Raw genomic sequence first — 20,157 nt, 5'->3', positions numbered from 1 at the left:
CTAAAAATTTTTCAGCCACAAGAGTATATCTAGATAACTAAAGAGCTATGCAAAAGGTAGTTTTCTCGCTTGAAGTAGCCACTTATCCTATTTATGGACAGTGAAAAACTTGTAGGGAAAAAAAGGTAGATTCTAAATCCCCCAAAGCAGAAATAGAAAAGTTCATGGAGAAGTCAAAACAGCATGTATGGAAAGATGTGGGCTTGACACTAAAGGTGTTAAAATCCATGTGGTGCATAGAAAGTCTAAGAGGCTGAGGAGACAACTGTTCAAGTACTTCACTGGGATATGTTGTTCTTTCATTTATATATTTATTTGTTTTTACTTGAAATGTGAGACACAGGAAATACAGGCTCATAATATTTGAACTATAAATTGCTATTGGATTCTGTGAGTGGCATGAGTTCAATACGCATATTCCACTGCTTTCAGATATTTCTATTATTGTATAAAACAGCCACAATTTAGATATAAGTGCTTGGCCCAGACCACGCTTAACCACATCCCAAACCCATCCATTCACTAGAAATATTTTTTTCAAAGTTTTATTCATTTTAAAGATGAACATGTTTCACAGAGAAGTTGTGGATGCCCCATTCCTGGAAGTGTTTAAGACCAGGTTGGATGGGGCTTTAAGCAACCTGGTTTAGGGGGACGTGTACCTGCCCATGGCAAGGGGATTGGAACTAGATGGGCTTTAAGGTCCCTTCCAACTCAAACCATGCTATGACTCTATAATTCTACTTGTGATAGCTTTTCATAGAGTTGTAACAATCGTATTTTAAATAACAGCATAGATATCATCACAGAATAAACACATTGCCCTTCTCCAAACATGTCTGGATGACTCAGTGGTGTTGGATAGTGTAGAAGCAAAGGAAAGGTCTGCAAAGTAATGTTACGATTAGTCGATAATGCATTTGATGTTTAGTTGGTTTAGAGGTAGAAAAGGTTCTCACAGCATCCTGAGAACTACCATCATTGTAACAAATGCCTTACTAGTGCATATAATTAGACAATTCAGTAACATAGTTAAATTGGTACTTTCTTCTATGTAAAGTTTTTAAGCACCATTTTTAATGAAATATATATTTTTCTGGGTTTATCCCTCAGAGCTCTAGTCATACCTCAATTTATTTTTGATTCTTATTTTTAGTTGCATCTGCATGTATCTGTGACACATGATCTAGACCAAATTGTCTACAAGAATTCCTGCAAGATGCCTTTTTATCTCTTACAACTATTGTTTAATTTCTTTTTAAAATTAAACACATTTTATAAACACTGTCTAATGTATATTAGTAGGTTTACTATAATAAAGATAATAATTGTAGGTAGAAAATCTAGGTCAGTAAATCTAGCAAATTTAAAAAATGTACTTTTAATCAAAAGCTTCTAGCTAGATAGCATGTTTATTATTTGAAAATTGTATCTTGCAGTTTTTTTCTGTGCCTTTGTGTTTGTGTGTGTGTATGTGTGTGTTTTGTTTTGTTTTGTTTTTCCTAAGAAGAAATTGTTCTCTTATCAAACAACACTTTCATTTTCAGGTGGAAAATCAACAAACTGGGAAGGAGGTATTCGTGTACCTGGGCTTCTCCGTTGGCCCGGATTGATACCAGCTGGCACCTATATGGACGAGCCAACAAGTAACATGGATATATTTCCTACCATTGTCAAACTTGCTGGGGCACAGTTACCCTATGACAGGTATACTCTGAACTTAGCTTTGTTCTATAGAAAATCTCATGTGCATTTTGTACATTCTGGTGATAACTGTTAGGACAGAAGTAAAAATGAAAAGAAAAACTAGATTGTAAGTACCTTTTTTTTTTTTGTAATTACATTTCATGTTGGCATTCTGATATACTTCACAAAAAACATTGTATGTAAACATTGTATGTAAAAGCAGCTTGGCCAGCAGAACAGCTTTTTTGTGCTACTTTATCCCAGTTCATTTAGTGGGCTTGTTTTGTTCATGTTAAATGAAAACTTGAAGTCCCTTCTCCTTACTGTTCCTCTACATCAGTCCTTACTCTATACTTTCTCACATTCCTTAGCCTAATACCAAAATTGTTGAAGTTAAAGTGAATTGTGTAACTAGAAGACAGAAAAAACAAACAAACAAATAAACAGACAAAAAACTCATAAAGCTGGGCACCAGAGAGGGGGTCGGCCATTGGCAATGTGAACAGCAATTAAGACATACATTTACACTGTCATTCTTCAGCAGTTCTTTAACAGTTCTTTACTGTAAATAAATGCAAAATAAAAATAAAAATGCTTGAAACCTGCCATTTCGTAAACAGCTAGGTATTAACTGAGGCTGAACTCAGTATCAAGCACTAATTACTGACCCTTACTTTCTCTGTTAACAGTTTTTGTTTTTTATTTTTTCTGATATCATTTGTAAAGATCAGCTCTGTGGCTAGTTCAGAGCATGGTCATGCAAACAGTTATGTCATCTGATGTGATAAGCCTGCAGGGAAGGGAACAAGCATCAGGCAACTACAGAGTGAGAGTACCACCAAAAGCAACATACCATCAAGTCGCAGCCTAGAATTATTTACTAAAAGCAAAAATGAATTTATCAGAAAAGGCTCTGTTCTACATGAATGAAGATGGTAGAAACAAGACCTGCAAGTGTAAATTATTTTTAATTTTACGAGTTAAACCTTGGCCTGCTTAGTATAACAAAACAAATCAAAAAGCTACCCTTTTCTTACAATTTATTGTTCTCTACTAAATGAGTGAAAATAATCTATTACAGAGTTTAGCAGCCTGATGAAAAAAAAAAAAAAAACACTAGGCTTATAAAATTAATGAGTTTTACTGACACTTGCACATCCCAATGTTTTATCTTGTTCAGGAGATACATAGTCTCATCAGCAAGGTGGCTCCACCTAAACTCTGTTGCCATCTGATTTCAATATGTGGAGAAACCCACTGCTACACTTTTTGTACACATCTCCCATGCACAAACAGCTTTTGAGTACAAAGAATCCAGAATCCACATGGAGAAGACCAGTCGTGAGCAGAGACACTCTGCTAATGATGATCTATGGAGATTCTGCAGGAAATGGCAGGGCAGGACATGTGTAAGGAATGAGAAATTAGTCGTGCACTGAGACATCCCCTGCAAGCAGTAACTGTCGAACCTAAGCAGTTTAAACTATCCTTACTGAGGGCAGATCTTATGCACTTCATTTTCATATTCCTTGGGTGAAGACTAAGCACTGATGTTTTATTTTGATCTCTTTGCTAGAAATCCCAATATATTTGTGTAACTTCCACTTTCAAGTTTCTCCTCACTGATTCTTCTTCTGTGTAGACTATATGCCATAATTATTGTTTCATGGTAGGTCTGAGTGAGATGCTGTGGACTAGCTTGAATCATACATAGAATACATACCTACATATACAGAATCATCTAGGTTGGCAAAGACCTTCAAGATCATCTAGTCCAACCATCAGCCTGACCTTTCTAGTCCCATCACTACACCACATCCCTCAGTGCCACGTCCACGCATCTCCTAAATACCCACAGGGATGGGGACTGCCCAAGGCAGCCCAGCTAGAAGCGCTTGACAGTGGGGCCATCCTATTCCTTCAGTGCATTCTTCCTGAAAAATATGAGAAATTACTCCAACTAGGATTCAGTCACTGGGAGGGAGCAAGTTAAATGGGGATGGAGGAGGTGCTCCTTGTAAAAGAAGAAAGATAGGTCATCAGAAAGAAAAGGCTTAGGTATACCCCTAAAACAAATAGATATGGCTATATGAGAGTACTGTTGACATATTACTGGAGACAACCTTTTCCCCATCAAAAGTCTGTAGAACAGAATGTATGCAATAGACATACAGACGTCCTACACTCAGCTTGACGATGACCAAGCTTGCAGGGGCGAAAGTCAGGAAAGAAAGCATGACAGACTGAAAGTGAGAAAGATCCTCATTCAACAGACCCTACAGCCAGGGTTGCATCCGGAAAGCAGAGTTGGACAACACTGCTTTACAAATAACAGTCTCGTTTCCTAATACTGTCTCATAGTAATTAAGCTAATGTGAAACAGGTTTTACATAGTAATGTAAATTACAAATAGACACTTAGGGATTTAAAAGTTTCAAAAATGTTTTTACAAGATGTTGCTCAAAATACTTAAAAAACAATTACCTGATGATCTGTATGCCAGCAGAAATTAGCATCCTATGAAACTTTTTGTAAAACTTGTAATTCACACCATGTCAAAAATGCAGATTGTGATTTCTTCCCCATCAACTGATTCCAGCTATTTGATGGCTTCGTATATGGAAACATTTAAATGACTTGCTTATTATATAACACCATTTCAATGTAAATTGACTTACTCCTTCAAAACATCATCAAAATTGTCCAGCAGCAGATAGAGAATTTATATATATATATGTATGCATGTGTGTGTAGTTGATAAACACATATTTAAACATAGTTCATTTTCAACTTTAAAATTACTAGTTCTGTGTTAAATTCTAGCATGCATAATTTATTAGACAGAGTTCTTGCCATTACTTCTGGGGATGCAAACACAGCACAGCAGAGATTTTTCTGATCTTAGAGTTACTTCAGCCAGACTGCTTCCAAGCAGCTTGAGCAGGTATATGCGTTTATACCTGGAGGACTGTGTTCTAGCAATTCACTCACATATGTCTGATTACATTCTCAGCAAGAAAAGAGAAAAGTGGGATGAGGAAGCAACCACTCCTAATGGCAAAATATAAAATTAATGTTTCCTTAAATAATGTAAAAACCAAAGGGGAAGAGCACCTGAACAGTTGTTTTTTTTTTCCAAATTGATCAACTGGAAGTGACCATTCAGATCATAAGATGTAGATTTATTGTTTTAAGAAGTGGAAATGCAGAGTTATATTTTTCAGAAAGGGGAGTTTTGGTTTATTCTGACTTTGAAATGCTTTCTTACTCAGAATTATTGATGGACATGATCTGATGCCCTTACTTCAAGGAAAAGTTACCCGATCCAAGCATGAATTTCTCTTCCATTACTGTAATGCATATTTAAATGCAGTACGCTGGCATCCAGGAAATAGTAAGTAAACTTGTGTGTTCAAACTTTAACTATTTCATATAATTTTTATTGCAGCTTGAAAAGAATAAGGAAAAAAAAAGAAAAAAACAACAAACTTGTACTATAGTAACAAATAAGTTGTTTAAAACATCTCTCCATTTTCCTTCCGTTTCACTTTTTCTAGAACACACCTATTCACAGAGCCATTTTACTGTTTGACATTAGTTTGTTGCTATGCATTAATGTTACATATCAAGACAAGAGATATCTATAGTATCTGAAGTTAAAACTTATCTGAAAAACAGTCTATTTAGTAGTCAATGTTAACTGTTACACCTTCCTAAAAATGTACAGGTAATAGCATGGTTTGTTGAGTAACAGCACAAGTATGACACCAACCTGTCTATTTTTGAGATAGCGAAGTACAGAACTATCACTCTGATAGCATATATACTATCATATCAGAGATATCAGATAGTATATACTATCATTAGTATAGACTAGTCAAAGTCAAAATTATACCATAGATTATTCAGTAATATAGGAGACCTTTTCAGACTTTTTTTGAACTGAATAAATCCAATTGGTAGTCTAAAGAAGAAAGCATTGCCCACTGATCTGCTCCTTTTTAACCAACAGCTTACTGTTTCTGGTAGTAACTTCCACATTAATCAAATGTTTCCCTTTCCATAAAAATCTCTGGGATGAATGAAGTTGAACATGTTTTTCTCATTTCAGCTGACACTCAAAGTGATGACTTATGTTACAGTTTAAAAATGATGATTTGAAACAAGCTTTTGATGTAGCATTTTTGGCTTTAAGTACTTTGGGAAAGGACTTAATACTTAATTTGCAAACTTAAAATTAGTTGGAAACTTGGTCTTTTTGGTCATCTGCAGGCTCACTCTCTGCCTTAGCCTTTTAACTTGGAGAAATTAAAATATTACTTATAACAGTCATTTACCAGACCATTTTGTGTCTTGAGGTTGTGTGAAATTATTCTGCTTTGTTAGGAGAGAAGTAGATAGAGCTGCAGGCAGGCAGAGAAGATTTTCGTCTCACTAAAACACCTTTGCAAAATAAAGTACCCTTTGCCTGAGCAACGGGTCAACTTGTTTATTTACTGAAGGGAAATTTAATGGGAAAAGAAGGGGAGCAATGATGAGGGACTTGTCTATTATATTTACTGAGTGGCAACAATGTACATTGTGATTTTCCCTTTATCCTACTTCTAGAGCAAGAAAAAATCTAAAGCCCATTCATACTTTGGCAATAACATTTTCATAACACTGGGCTGATTTCTGTATGGAAGTGTATTTGAAATGCCACCTTGTCAGCCTGCTATATAGTGTGAGAGTAGGCAACAGCTAAATATTCATCTCCACTCTCTTTTGTATCAGTCCCCTGGGAGTGCTCAATGTCTGCTTCAGTCTTGTTCAATCAGATCTTCAGAAATGCCTTTTCCACGTAGACAATACAATCATGTTTGTAAATATATTTGTTGCAGTCAGCTAAAGTTTTGCCCCTGTTTATCTCTTTCCTATGTTTTATTGCTGTATAGAGATAAATATATTTTCATTACAGCTCTATGCACCTGATACTATCAGCATTGCTGTAAGTACTCATGTGGAAAAATGAGTATGGTTGGTTTTTCTTCCGATATCTCAGCAGCTCTGTATGAAGCAACTGATAAGTTCAAAGTGTATTATATTACTAGTTAGTGTATTATTGTCCTCTAGCCTCCCCCCACAGCTCTTTACAGCTAATCGCAGAGTCCACTCACAGGAACTACTTCTTGTACTATGAAATGATATTATATTTTAGTATATGAAAATGAACAGAAAGTAGAAATACAATACAATGCACTTTTTTTTTCCCCTGGAGAAGCCATTATTTCAATCATTTAATTCAAACCATTGCAGAGCTTTTGCCAAGCAGCAAAGAACTAAATTAGAAGTATCCTATGGCAACAGTTCATTCCCTATACTTAGGAACACATCCAAAAAAAAATTGATGAGGTCACCTTCATTAAAGACAGGCTGGAGAAGTGAACAATTTTCACTTAAACTCAGAATGCTAGTATGATTACTTGCAAGGATATAAGGCTTCAAGGTTCAGGTAGATCTAATTACCATTCCTAAATAACATGTATCCTGTGCCTCACATACTTTATGGCCTCAATAAGTACCACATTCATCCATAAACACATATAATTTCCAGTATCCAGAAGTGTCTGTAGGATCTCTCATCTTATAATTGCCGATGACTGTAGTCAAGCCAATAGCACTCAATTCACAGAAGACCACCAGAAACAGATTCTTAATATTAAAGATACTCTTGAAGGCAATTCCTTATATAAGAAAAAAAAAAAGAAAAAAGAAAAAAAAAAAAGAAAATTTGTGAGAAAAACATCATCAGGAATCATTGTGCAGTGCATTGTACATTCTGTGCAGTGTAAATTGTCTTTTAAGCCGGGAAAGATTTGTGGTGTCTTTGATCTGTACTCCCCAGATAGTTAACTATATTGATTTCTGCTACTTTGGAATTGTGTAAAAACATTCTACCTATAGATTATGCCTGTACATATGGGCCAAATGCTGACCAGCTCTGCCTCTCAATAGGTCTGAAGTCTCTCAAAAGGCTTAGTGGAAGACACTGTGATCATGTGGAATTAATAACCCCAACTATGTTCTGTGTCTTCTGTACTTGTGTGGTGAATGGCCCTTGTTAGAAGGACCCAACCATCTGATCATAGAATCATAGAATGTCCTGGGTTGAAAAGGACCTTAAAGATCATCTAGTTTCAACCCCTCCCTGTTCTGGGCAGGATTGCCAACCACTAGAGCAGGCTGCCCGGAGCTGCATCCAGCCTGGCCTTGAATGCCTCCAGGCATGGGGCATCCTCAACCTCTCTGGGCAACCTGTTCCAGTACCTCACTACCCTTTGAGTGAAAAACTTCCTCCTTATTTCTAACCTAAATCTCCCGTCTTAGTTTAAAACCATTCTCCCTTGTCCTATCACTATCAACACATGTAAACGGGCATTCCCCCTCCTGTTTATACACTCCTTTCAAGTACTGGAAGGCCGCAATGAGGCCTCCCTGGAGCCTTCTCTTCTCCAAGCTAGAAAAGCCCAGTTCCCTCAACCTTTCTTCGTAGAACAGGTGCTCCAGCCCTCTGATCATCATCTGACTACATTATAGACTGCTGTTCCCTTCTTCATCAAATGTGTAATTTCTATCAACTTTAAAGATGCTTTTTTGTTTGTTTGTTTGTTTGTTTTTTTGAATCACAAAAAAGCAACATAGAAAAGAAGCTTACAACTTCTAAGGAAAATATTATTTATTCATTAACTAAAGCACAATCCATTCTAAATAAATGGAAAAAGTGCATATATTGCGTATATGCACCTATTAAGGCATATATTCTTATATTTCTTGCTATATTTCTTTTCTAGGAAGTTTTAGTCTATATGACAGACTCAGCTTGTATATTTCATTTTTTTTCCTTAGATACTCAAAGTGTATGTTTAGCTTTGACCCGAAGGAAAAATTGAGAGGGGAGCAAAAGTTGTGCATAGTCAATTGGTCCCTTGTTGCCTCCATCACTCTACAGTTCCTTTAGTAACTATATCTTTGACATTGTTAGATTTCCATTGTGTGCTTCACTAGAAAAATGAAAAATAGGCTTTGGTTTAATTTTTAAATCTTAGGCTATACAATATGAAACAGACAAATTTGGTGTAGCTGAAATGTATAGTACTTGCACACCTTTCCTTTGCTAACATACTTTCAAAGTCTGACTAAGCAGGTGTGCTTCTCACATCACTCAGGGAAGGTCAGAAACTTCAAAGTGAACAGATAACCATTGCTGAATATTTTACATCTATATGTTTAGAAGCTAAGCATCCCTCATAACCAAATCAATGCTCATCTTCATGAAAACATGTTAGTTGAGTCAGTTACAGCATTCATTCCCTTTCATCAGTCCTCTGAAGGAGCATTAGATTATGTGTGCTACATAATGCTCTTCTCAACCGACACTTCAAAATTTAAGCCTTATCCTTTCTAGAGAGATTTCAGAAAAAAAATAAAAAATCTCTCCCTTTCTTCTGCTTTCCTTCTGTCTCAGCCACAGAAAACAGACTAACAGCATTTTCTTCTTCATCTCTCTTTGATTCACTTGCATTTTGCCTGATACTGAAAAATAATCTACATTCTTCTTGACATTCAGAATTAAAAAAGGAATGAAATATCAGGCAATTTTCATTGCTCATGATTCATATTTCTCTCACAGACATGTGTATGCTGACACTTACTATCAGTGCCTTGAAAACAAATAAGACATATAGTCCTAGTTCTTGGAGGATGACTTCCTGTTATTTTGAATCCTTTGAAACCAATTTAATTGATCAGTTATGTATACAGAGTGGAAGACATGTTCAAACAGTGTCAGCAAAGTACTGTGATTTCCCATTATCAATGCATATTCTTCATGGTTTCCTGGAGTACCATATAAGTACTAATATACAAAAGCAGCATCTGTGAAAATATAAAATAAAATAAAATTAGCTTTTCTTTCTCCCTACTCTGATGATTAAATAGGTTTAAACATTTACATTTAAAACAAACCAGGTGTAGGTTCTGCCTTGACTTTAAGTTGAGCCACCCAGAGTTTTATATAGCACTCTGTTAGTTGTGCATGTCAGATTATGCTTTGGCCTAATTTAACTCTGATCACATGTTCTTCTGCTTGTGCAAGAAGACTAGTACTTGTGTACTTGCTAAAGTTATAATTTAACATAACTGCACACTAAAAAAAAAAATAAAAAAATATCAGGAGCTCTGTCTCCAGAACATTAGTGGCATATGAATCAGTACTATTAAAAATGCATTGCTATGACAACTTAATTATAAGGAGAGAATTCATCAGATAGAGAGTGAATCTACAGTTGAATGGAACTATTGCATCTTTCAGACTCCTCTGATTGTGGGCAAAATTTTAATTTGATAAGGAGGAAATATATTGTAACCCTTCATAATAAACATTGAAAAACCTAATGCACTACAGTTTGTATTAGAAAGAAATAATAAAATTCACAGTATTTTGGTACTACCAATAAAAATGCAATAATATTTCTGATAAATGCTACAGTGGCTGTACTAGCAGCACTTTGCATTTTCTATTTCAAAATGGATTTCATTATTCAGTAGAAACTTTTTATTCTAAGAAAAGGAGGAATAAAAAATGTAATACATGTTTTTGTTTTTATAAAAAATGTTTAGTGAGTTGAGTAAGGTTAATTAAAAAAACTTCTGTACTAGGAAGTGATTTAAAAATGCCATTTAAGAATTATTTGCTTCCATATTCTAAAACTGTCATTCAGTAAACAAAAGAAAAGGAAACTTATTTTGGCAAGTTCATTTGAAACAAGTAGACCGTTGAATCAAACTAGTGTAAATATAACATCTTTTAAAGACAGTAGAATTTCACTTCAGTTTACATGAAGAAAAAAAAAAAATTGTATCAACTAGTGAGGCAACGATGGCCAATATTATCTGTTATTAAAATACAGTATTAAAAATGTCTGTCTATACAAAATAAATTATGAAATAAAAGTGGTTAGAGTCTTCTACAAAAGACAAAATAACCCATTCACAAATGTCAACATGAGGTATACCAGTAATCATCAGGAAGGCTTTAAAGCTGTCAGAGGATAAATCCTCAGCATTTTTTGATATCTGATAAAATAAATGGTGGTATCCATTATCATCTGTTATTTTAGCCAAAGATTTTTACTGAAATAGAATGTTTAATATAGGATACTAGCAAGTAAGGTTTGGCTCTGAATTTTGAAGCTTGTATTACCTCCTTGAAAGTGCAGTAACCTCAGTTCAGAGGTGGATCTTCACTGCTGTTCAGTTTAAGGAAAGCATAATTCATTTTAAAAGCCATTGGTCAAGTGGTGAAAATGTGTCAGAACATTACTTTTGAAAGAAAAGTTCCTAAATGGCACATTTCAAACTAGCTTGTGAGCATAGCTTTCTGGACTTCAGAATAGAAATTTTCCACTTTGCCTCACTTAAAAAGCAAGATACATTTCAATTAGTGTTCATTCTGAGTTTCTTGTATCTTGGAATCTACTACAGTTACTGAAAATAGCTCAATCAAATTCACAATTCAGGGATTCTTTCTATGTTATAGAATTCATAGCTATTGTGATTTCTAGCTTCTGCAATGTCCTCCAGCATCCAGTTTTCCACTGTATTTCATGACAGGTATTTTTTTCTTCAGATAGGGGTGAGGAAATATTCCTAGTCATGTATTTAACCTCTTCTGTAGAATCAGCAGTTACAGGTTAATATATATATATGTGTGTGTATATATATATTTATTCTTTTTTGCAGTTTTCAGACTGGATATGTTGGAGAAATTTATGGAACAGCTTTTTTTTTAAAGAGTTTCATCCAGGTTCCACATGATTGGAAATGTTAAAGTCATAATAAAGAGAGAACAAAGCAGGAAAGATCTGCTCAGAAGGACTATTTTAAAACAACTTCTGGTTGCAACAGGTATTGCCTATCTTGTGAGATGGCATTGAAATAAGACTGATTTCTGAATAAATAAGAGTAAGAGGAATACCTAGCACTTTTCCCTTCCTTTTGAAAGGAGTATGATATTCATACCTTAAGGGGTAGTAGGGGTTATAGTTAAACAGTTAAAAACTGTTAAACGAATTCATACGCTTAAAGAAACAATATTATAAACAGAACATTGCCGTGAGAGAGCACATGGAAGACAGAGTCTAGAAGACACTGAAAAATGGGAAGCTAGGTATGAAGCTCTATAGACCCAATCTGAAATTCTTTCTACAATGAAGTTCTCAGTACTAGGGTATGTGAGACTGGTACTTGTCTGTAGCAAGTGGAAATGAATTTGGAAACAGTGCAATCGATATACTTCTGTTTAAAAATGCTCTCCGTATCTTGTTCAGCCCTCTTAGAGCATTTGAGAAACATTACCATTCAGACATCCACCGTGTAAATTAGCAATTCCGTTTTCTCTAAAATAGAAAGCATTCGAGATATCTCTAAATATTTGGTGCTTTAGAGACATTATTTAATAGTTATTCTACTTTCCCTAATATGAACAAGAAATTTCAATTCATACGTTCTCTGAAACTTCATAAGCGGGTTTCTATACTGTGTTTATGTGGCAAGGGTTTGGTACCAGGGGGCTACAGGGGTGGCCCCTGTGAGCAGAGCCCAGCAGCTGCCCCACGTCAGACCAGAGCCAGCTCCAGTTGGCTCCAAAGGGACCTGCTGCTGGCAGAGCTGAGCCAGGGTGCAACACTGGGTGGGCCTCTGGGAGAGCAGAAAAAAAAGAAGGAAAAAAAAACAACTGCTGCACAACAGCAGCTGGGAGAGCGAGGAGTGAGAAGCAGCCCTGCAGCCCCCCAGGTCAGTGCAGCAGGAGGGCAGGAGGTGCTCCAGGCAGGCAGCAGCAGTTCCCCTGCGGCCTGTGGAGAGGCCCCTGGTGGAGCAGGCTGTCCCCCTGCAGCCCGTGGGTCCCACACGGAGCAGATCTCCACGCTGCAGCCCGTGGAGGAGCCCCCGGTGGAGCAGGTGGATGTGGCCTGGAGGAGGCTGCGGCCCATGGAGAGCCCCCGCAGGAGCAGGCCCCGGGCCGGAGCTGCAGCCCGTGGAGAGGAGCCCACGCAGGAGCAGGGGGTCTGGGGGGAGCTGCCGCCCGTGGGGGACCCGTGCTGGAGCAGTTTGCTCCTGGGGGATGGACCCCGTGGTACGGAGCCGTGTGGGAGCAGTTCCTGAAGAGCTGCTGCCTGTGGGCAGCCCCCGCAGGCTCAGTTCGGGCAGGACGGCATCCCGTGGGAGGGACCCCACGGGGAGCAGGGGCAGGGAGGGACTGTGAAGGAGCGGTGGAGATGAAGCGTTAGTGACTGACTGCAGCCCCCATTCCCCGTTCCCCTGCGCCACATGGGGGGAGGTCCTTATTTCAACCCTTAAGCCCTTTCCACTGTATTTTCTCCTCTTTTTCCTTCGAGGAGGGAGAGTGAGAGAGTGGTTGTGGTGAAGTTCAGCTGCCCAGCAGGGTAAAACCACCACAGCTTCCCATCCTCTTTCTCATTACTTTCAAAGTAATTGGAGGGAGATCTGTTCATTGTGTTTTTTGTCATGTAGTGAATGAATGCTGCACAATAGCTTCTGTCAGGTGTGGTTGTCATACCCAGTAGACCCATTTGCAGAACCTGTACCCTTGCTTAGGGTTTTTCTTATTCTTTTACTTGCTTCTGTGAGGAAGCATTTATGGTTTACTTGCCTTCTTTGTGGTGAACAAGAGACTTACACGATGCCATTTAACATCCTTGCTGATCAACAATTCACATTGACCCTGAGAATGCCAGCAGCTGTAGTTACATGCTTTCATTGCTTAACAATTTAAAGGAACATAAATTTAATAGAAGATTGATCCAGAAAGTGACCATCTCCCTTTGCACAACATCTTCAGAATGAGAGATAATAATACCATGTGACTATAACTGTTGTCAAGGAAACATTTTGTTGTCTTACAATGAAATATCTTTTTTTAACCAAATCATATCACACCAACCTCCTACCTTTTCTCAGAAAAGAGCAGATAGGAAAGGATGAGAAAGAAATAATAAACATTTGAAGGTGTAAGATTTTTCTATTGTCACAGAGATTTTTGCTTTCTAACTAGAAAGAATAGACTTATTTAGTCATAGTAAAATTGATGCAGGAACACTTTTGTCTAAGAGAGCTATTCCCCAAGTGAAAGACCATGGTAAATGTCCTTTGACTTTGACATTATACACAGAGACTTTCTCTCAGTGATCGTATCATAGCACTTTTTCTTCATATAAAAATAGCAACCATAACATACTTGTCTATTGAATCTAAGGTATCCTGACCTAAATTAGTAATGTTCTTAGTGAACAGAGAAAGGTTGACAGGTTTCAGTGATCGTATAAAGGCAAAGACATTTAAAGTAGCTAATTCAGTATTATTTAAACTTCAGCATGAATGGCTTGCTGTCAGATATTGTGTCATGCACTTATGACAGTAAAAAGGAAAAAAAGAAGGATCTTACAGATTTTTTTTCTGTATGCTCTACAGCTAACACTTCAATAGAAAAAGGATCTGTTAGAACAGTTTTCTGATAATTTTTGATCTATTTAGAAATTTAGCAGGAGTAAAAACAAATATAAATAATAACAACTGCATAAGAGTAGCTAAAAATGTGCTGCAACTTTCAAAAATGAATTTCAGCTTACCAAGTAACATGAAAAGTGGGTCTTCAACAATTTCTGGAGCATTACACTTCCAAAAATATCTTCTGTTCAGTATTGGATTTGAGCCTGCAGCATTCTGCGTGTTACATTCAGAACATAGCGCTGATTCATCCTAATTTAAAAATCAGATTCAAATGGCATATATTGTCTTAGGCAATGTTCTTCAAGGGAAGTAGTTAATGCATGCACAACCCACGTAGAGTATTCTATGTGCCACAAACTGTGCCATCCTATTACACCTAGAAAAGTAAGCAAAGTATTGGTTTATTAGAGAAATTCTCAGTAAACCATACAAGACCATGAAACACAGAAAAAAATATCGCAGATGAAAATAGTGGATTCTCAGAGTGTATGTGCATGTGGACAATATTATGCTGGAGGCCAGTGTGCACCTGTGGACAATATGCTTGTTTTCTGTGTTCATTGTAGGTGCTTTCTGAATGTAAGTCCTCATCAGTACTTTGGAAAACCAACACAGCAAGGAATCTCCAATAATCAGTGTAAACACCCTAAGTTTGAAAAAAGCTCATGTCCCAGTACAAACAGTGACCATCCTGTTGATGAAATCAACAACTTTATATTTGGTCTCAAATTATTAGAGGACAGATAATGCATTACATTTTTCAAGTAGATTTTGTAAAGGCATTTGAAATTCCCTAAACTAAAAGGAAGAGAAAAACTAGGAAATAGCTTTTCATTTGTTTCTTATGGTTGGTAGAGGAAATTTATAGAAGGGTTTATGTAAAAGCTGTTTGAAACAGAAAGAAAATTATTTCCACTCATAATTTTTGCCGAGTTGTTTCAATTAGTAGAAATGTAAACTCTATGAAATAGTATAGAACAAGTTTCTTCCAAGAGTTTGTGACATTTTGCAAAATATATTCATTATTCAAAATTTAACCCAATGATTTATTGAAAATAATTCCTCTGCTTCAGTTCAGTCATAAACTATTCAGCAGAATAGTAAATGTAATGCATTTATTTCTATTGACTCTGGTCTCCTAGATGTGGGACTGTAATGCAAACTTATGATGCTCACTCACTTGTCTTCAACATTTGCATTTTAAAGAAAATAGGTTTCTAGCATTCTAGGAGGGTGGAAGTTAAAAATCATGTTAGTCACAAATTTAAAAGCCAAGACCATAAAAAAGAGCATACAGATCATGATACTTTAGTACTTAGAATTAGGACTACTGCAATGAGTCAAAAAGGCTGAGTCTTTTAGTATTAGGAAATGTTAGTCTTCCTTAAGATAATTTCATCATTACCAAGCATGTGCTAATTTTTCATTTACTACCTGTCATCTGTCTGCGATATATTAATTTTTAAATAGTATGATATCACAGAAGCAAGCTTCTGAGTTTCACTTGATCAGCAACAGGACAGTACAGTCTTCAAGATTAACTTAATTGAATTATCTGGGCCCTCTTCAGTGCCACAGCAGCACTGTGAGAGGTCATCACAGAGGTCATATGGTGTAGAGGCCATCCAATACCTTTCACATACATACATTTCACTGTACATCAAGCTCTGATACATCCATATCATCTTGTGGAGAAAGAAGCTCAGAACTAAAAGCATTATGGTTACCTTAGCATTCATACACTTGATAGCAAGCCTGGTTTGCCAGAAAAGCTTTCTAGTTTGTGCTCAGCAGTATCTTGACATATTGTGCTGCTTCTGATTCCTAACCAAATGTAATTCTGTAATTTAGTCCTTCCTGACAGACTTGTCATTTGGGAACATTTGGATTTTATTTTATTTTGAATTTATTTTTTTTCTGAACAAAGTCCCCCACCAAAAATTGCAAACTCGACATAATTAATATCTTCCTTAAGCTGTCACTGTTGATTAATCATTTGGTGAAGCTGCTAAAACAATGCCATAATACTTATACACCAGGTAAATACACAAAGGGAATAATAAATTATAAATAAGTAATAAAGGAATAAAGAATAAATGGTCTCACAAAAATTAGCTTGTACAAGAATATGAGATGCTAGAAATATAGAAAATGCTAGAAATGCTAGATAAGAAATTGTGAGTAAAGAAATCTAGCTGAGTTCAGAATTACTTACTCATTTCTCCAAAAATGTATCTCAGCGCTCTTTGGTGTTTTTTTGTTGTTGTTGGTTTTTTTTTTTTTTGAATACATTTTTCCCCAGTTCTAGCATGCTGTGAAAAACATGAAAATTAGGACTGATTAGTTCCTCATGGCCACAGTGTCCTATAATTGCAAATCCTTTAGTCCAGCTAGTGTCTAGGGTTTGTTGCTGTTGTTCTTTTTTTCGTGCAGATGGTCATGGAAGCACTTTCATGTCCTTTGTTTAGCTCTCAAATTATTCCAACATTCAGCCTAGCTGACGGGGATTCATTACAACTACATTACTGTTGCTTTTTTGTTATATAGGTAGTTATGTTATATTAAGGGAAAATGCAATTCCTGCCTACAGTATGTAGACTGTGAATATTAAGGGATTTATATAAAGTTGAATTTGTTGTAGCATTTCCTTCCCTGCTTTATGGAGCATACTTAACTCAGAAGCTAAAATAATACTTTTAGCATGAAAGCTCCTCCCATTTTTTTTTATCTGAAGACTGCAGTCAATGCACTATATGAAATCAGGTTTTTATTGTTTTATTTCTCAATGCCTAATCCCCAAATTTAACTTTGATTCAAAACTATTATATACCAGTTTAAATTTATTAGTTGTACCTATAAAGAACAATACTGTCAGTTCTGTAATACTTAGTGATAAATTGCTTGTAGTATTTATAGTTGACAATAATTTTTGGATTCTGAAAAAAATGCCCTTGCTACTAAAGCCAATTTTCAGCTGTAGCCAGAGGCTCTAAGAGCATATATCTTTATGATTCAGAAGCAACTGTAGCCCATGAGTGTTTGGATCAGTATTGGAAAAACTAAAGTTAAACAAAACTTTTTTTTAAGAAAAAAAGTTTAATTAGTAAGGGCTATTTGTATGTATGCTGTGGAGGCATGAGCTTATGCATAAGCATGAAGGTAAACACATTTCTTCTCAGAAGGAGTAGTCAGACATTGGAAGGGGTTGCCCAGGGAAGTAGTGAAGTCACCATCCCTGGGGGTGTTCAAGGAAAGGTTGGACGTGGTACTTAGGAACATGGGTAGTAGGGTGATGGTTGTACCAGATGATCTTGAAGGTCTTTTCCAGCCTTAATGATTCTATGATTCTATAATTCTATAATTCTATGATATGCTTCACAGAAGTGAAGAAGTTTTGAAATGCTGTCTAGGAAAAGAGTTTTGCCACAAGAGCTTGTAATTTCCTTAAAAAAAAAAAAAAAAAATTCATCTGGAAGAATTCAGCCTAACAGATCTGGTCAGCATAAGACCTGAACTAGAATCAAGCAAATGAGGGATAGAAGACAGTGGGCCTGTTTTGTCATGCTGAAGTGTAGGGTTTGCATAGCTTTTCTTATTCTTTTTTCCATTTTTCTTAATCAAATAAAAGTAGAAAGCACACAGAATTCTGTTTAGAGTCCTATTTGCAGTTGTCAATTTAAACTTTGAAAGAAAATTTAGAGGCTACAGAATATTTTAGGCTTCATTCTCTATTTTTTTCTCTCTAGTTTGAAAAAAAAAGGTTAGTAATCAGATGCATTCTTTATTCTTTATTTGTAGAAAATGGATTATGATACTTGACTTGTGGATTATATTAAAATGAAAAACATTAGGAAAATGGATTACGATACTTGAAATACTTGGATTATGATATTCAGGTATATCAAAATTACAATATTTACAGGTTTTATACAAATTAGATTGTTCTAATGAATGTCATGCTTTGACAATTTACAGGTTTATGCTTCAAAAAATCTTGCAAAGTGCATTAATAGGTTTATCTTAGCACAACTGTAAGTCCTGAATACAAATGTCCCCATCTATTTTCACAGTCAACAGAAATGAAATCTATTACTGGATAGAACAGAAACTGAGAATTGCAACAGAAATTGTACGAAAATACAGGTTGTTTATTCATCTGCTTCAGTTCATTCAGCTCTGCCCTAGCAGGTCTGCTAGATCATTTAGAAGTTCCGGTGATCTCAAGAATACCAAATAGCTCCAAATACCAGGACTCTGTAGTAGCAACAAAAACTTGACCTAGAACACCATGCAGGTGTTCACAAGGTTTCTGAAATGATCAAGAAAAGGTGCTGCTAAATGCTTTAACTAGATTTTGGAACTTGATACTAAATAAATTTTACACTGCCTGTAGCTCCTGAGCATTATCAAAGGCCTCTTTTTTCCCCCTTTTCATATGCCAAAATGCTTCAAGTCTCCATGTAGGAAGTGTTTTAATTCGTGCTGGAGCTTTTAAATAGAGTTATGACATACTGATTTTTGGAAAAAAAAAAAAGAAGAAAAAAAAACATAAATAGTACTAAATTCTGAGAAGTATCTTTGAATGTTTAACAACTAGCAGGTTGAGGTAAAAAAAAAGAAGTGGTACTACTTATATTTCACAAAGTATTTTTAATGGTGGTCCTTCAAAGCATTTAATCCAACCGTAAATTGGTAACTGAGAAGTGTTCACATTTTGAAGACAGAAATAAACAAAAGCAACATACTACTGTGTGAGAAAATTAATTATTTGAATGCTACAAAGGATTATTCCATTGGTGATTACTTCTCAAAGTTAGGGTATGGCAAATGATTAGAACTAAAAAAAGGCAGTACCTACATGTGCAACTGCCTGACTATTCTCTACCAAGTAGTTCTTCGTATTGTAAGACATGATTAATCTTTGTACAAGTTAGTACTACTTTCATAGGGAAGAGTTATGGCCATGGCAAGAAAGAGGCAGCAAGCAGCAGGCAGGCAACGCTTGGCTGAGCCAGTTGATGCAGTCTCTGCCTAGACATACAAGAAAAAGTGCTCGCAAAAATTGTACTTTGTCTTTCCTCATCAGTTTCAATAATTTTTTTCTGTTTGTGGATTAATTGACCTCAGATATATCCTCACCCCCATTTGTTGTTAGATTCTGTATTTCGGTTGTTATGTATTCTGAAAAGGTGTATGAGAACACACTGTGTCTCAGGCAGGGAGGGGATCACATTTAGGAAGGCTTAAAGTATCCATGTTCTTTGGTCATCCAAGGACTTACATGGCTGTGCAATACTCTATATAGGTGCATTTTACTCCTCTTCTGGTAAGTTTTGTTCTCTTCTTGCAGAGATGGTTGTGGAAGCAGACAGCCTTTTTTACATTTAGTTTTTGGTTCTTTTTATGCTAGATAGACAAGAAGAAAGTTGTGATCCAAAATTAAAACTAGACAAACCTGTGAGAATCAGCAAGACGGGAAAAACCTTTAAAGTGTAGGTAGGGATTTTGGTGATAGGAAATTTGTTTACGAAGTCTATCTGCTTGGCCTGACTTCATTTTGAATGCAGTTTGACTGGGAGATTTCCTAATTTCTAATTCTAGCTGAAATTCAGATTCCTTTTCATGTTTACATGCCCTAAATGTGAAGACCTTGAATTAGAATACTGACCCAGTATTAAGAAAGAAAGAGTTTAAGCTTGGGCATATTCATTGTGAATGCCAGCCTATTAGAAACATCTTTGGAAATGTAAGAGAAAGTTCAACAACCATGTAAACATTGCCTGGATTCCCATATTTTAATTAGTTACTAAACTTGTTGTGGTAAATGGTTGTTCCAAATTCTCTTTTGGAAAATGGCATAGAAGAAGGAGCCACAGTAGTGAATACAATAGGAAAACATTTCCT

The 20,157-nt window shown here is 36.2% G+C and overlaps 1 protein-coding gene across 13 annotated transcripts in view; it reads left to right on the top strand.

Moving 5' to 3' along the window:
* STS (steroid sulfatase) overlaps nt 1-20,157 on the top strand; it is a 118,915-nt gene that overhangs the window by 77,155 nt on the left and 21,603 nt on the right. For all 13 annotated transcript variants that reach the window (XM_080586923.1, XM_080586933.1, XM_080586928.1 and 10 more), the window contains 2 exons: nt 1,548-1,707; nt 4,959-5,080. In XM_080586923.1, the coding sequence (XP_080443049.1) occupies nt 1,548-1,707; nt 4,959-5,080 (282 nt within the window). The remainder of the gene's footprint in view (nt 1-1,547; nt 1,708-4,958; nt 5,081-20,157) is intronic.

The sequence above is a fragment of the Anser brachyrhynchus genome (assembly GCF_964034855.1).
Source record: "Anser brachyrhynchus genome assembly, chromosome: 1".
Classification (NCBI taxonomy): domain Eukaryota; kingdom Metazoa; phylum Chordata; class Aves; order Anseriformes; family Anatidae; genus Anser; species Anser brachyrhynchus.
The sequence above is the reverse complement of the archived record's forward strand: the minus strand, read 5'-3'. Positions and strand labels throughout refer to the sequence as shown.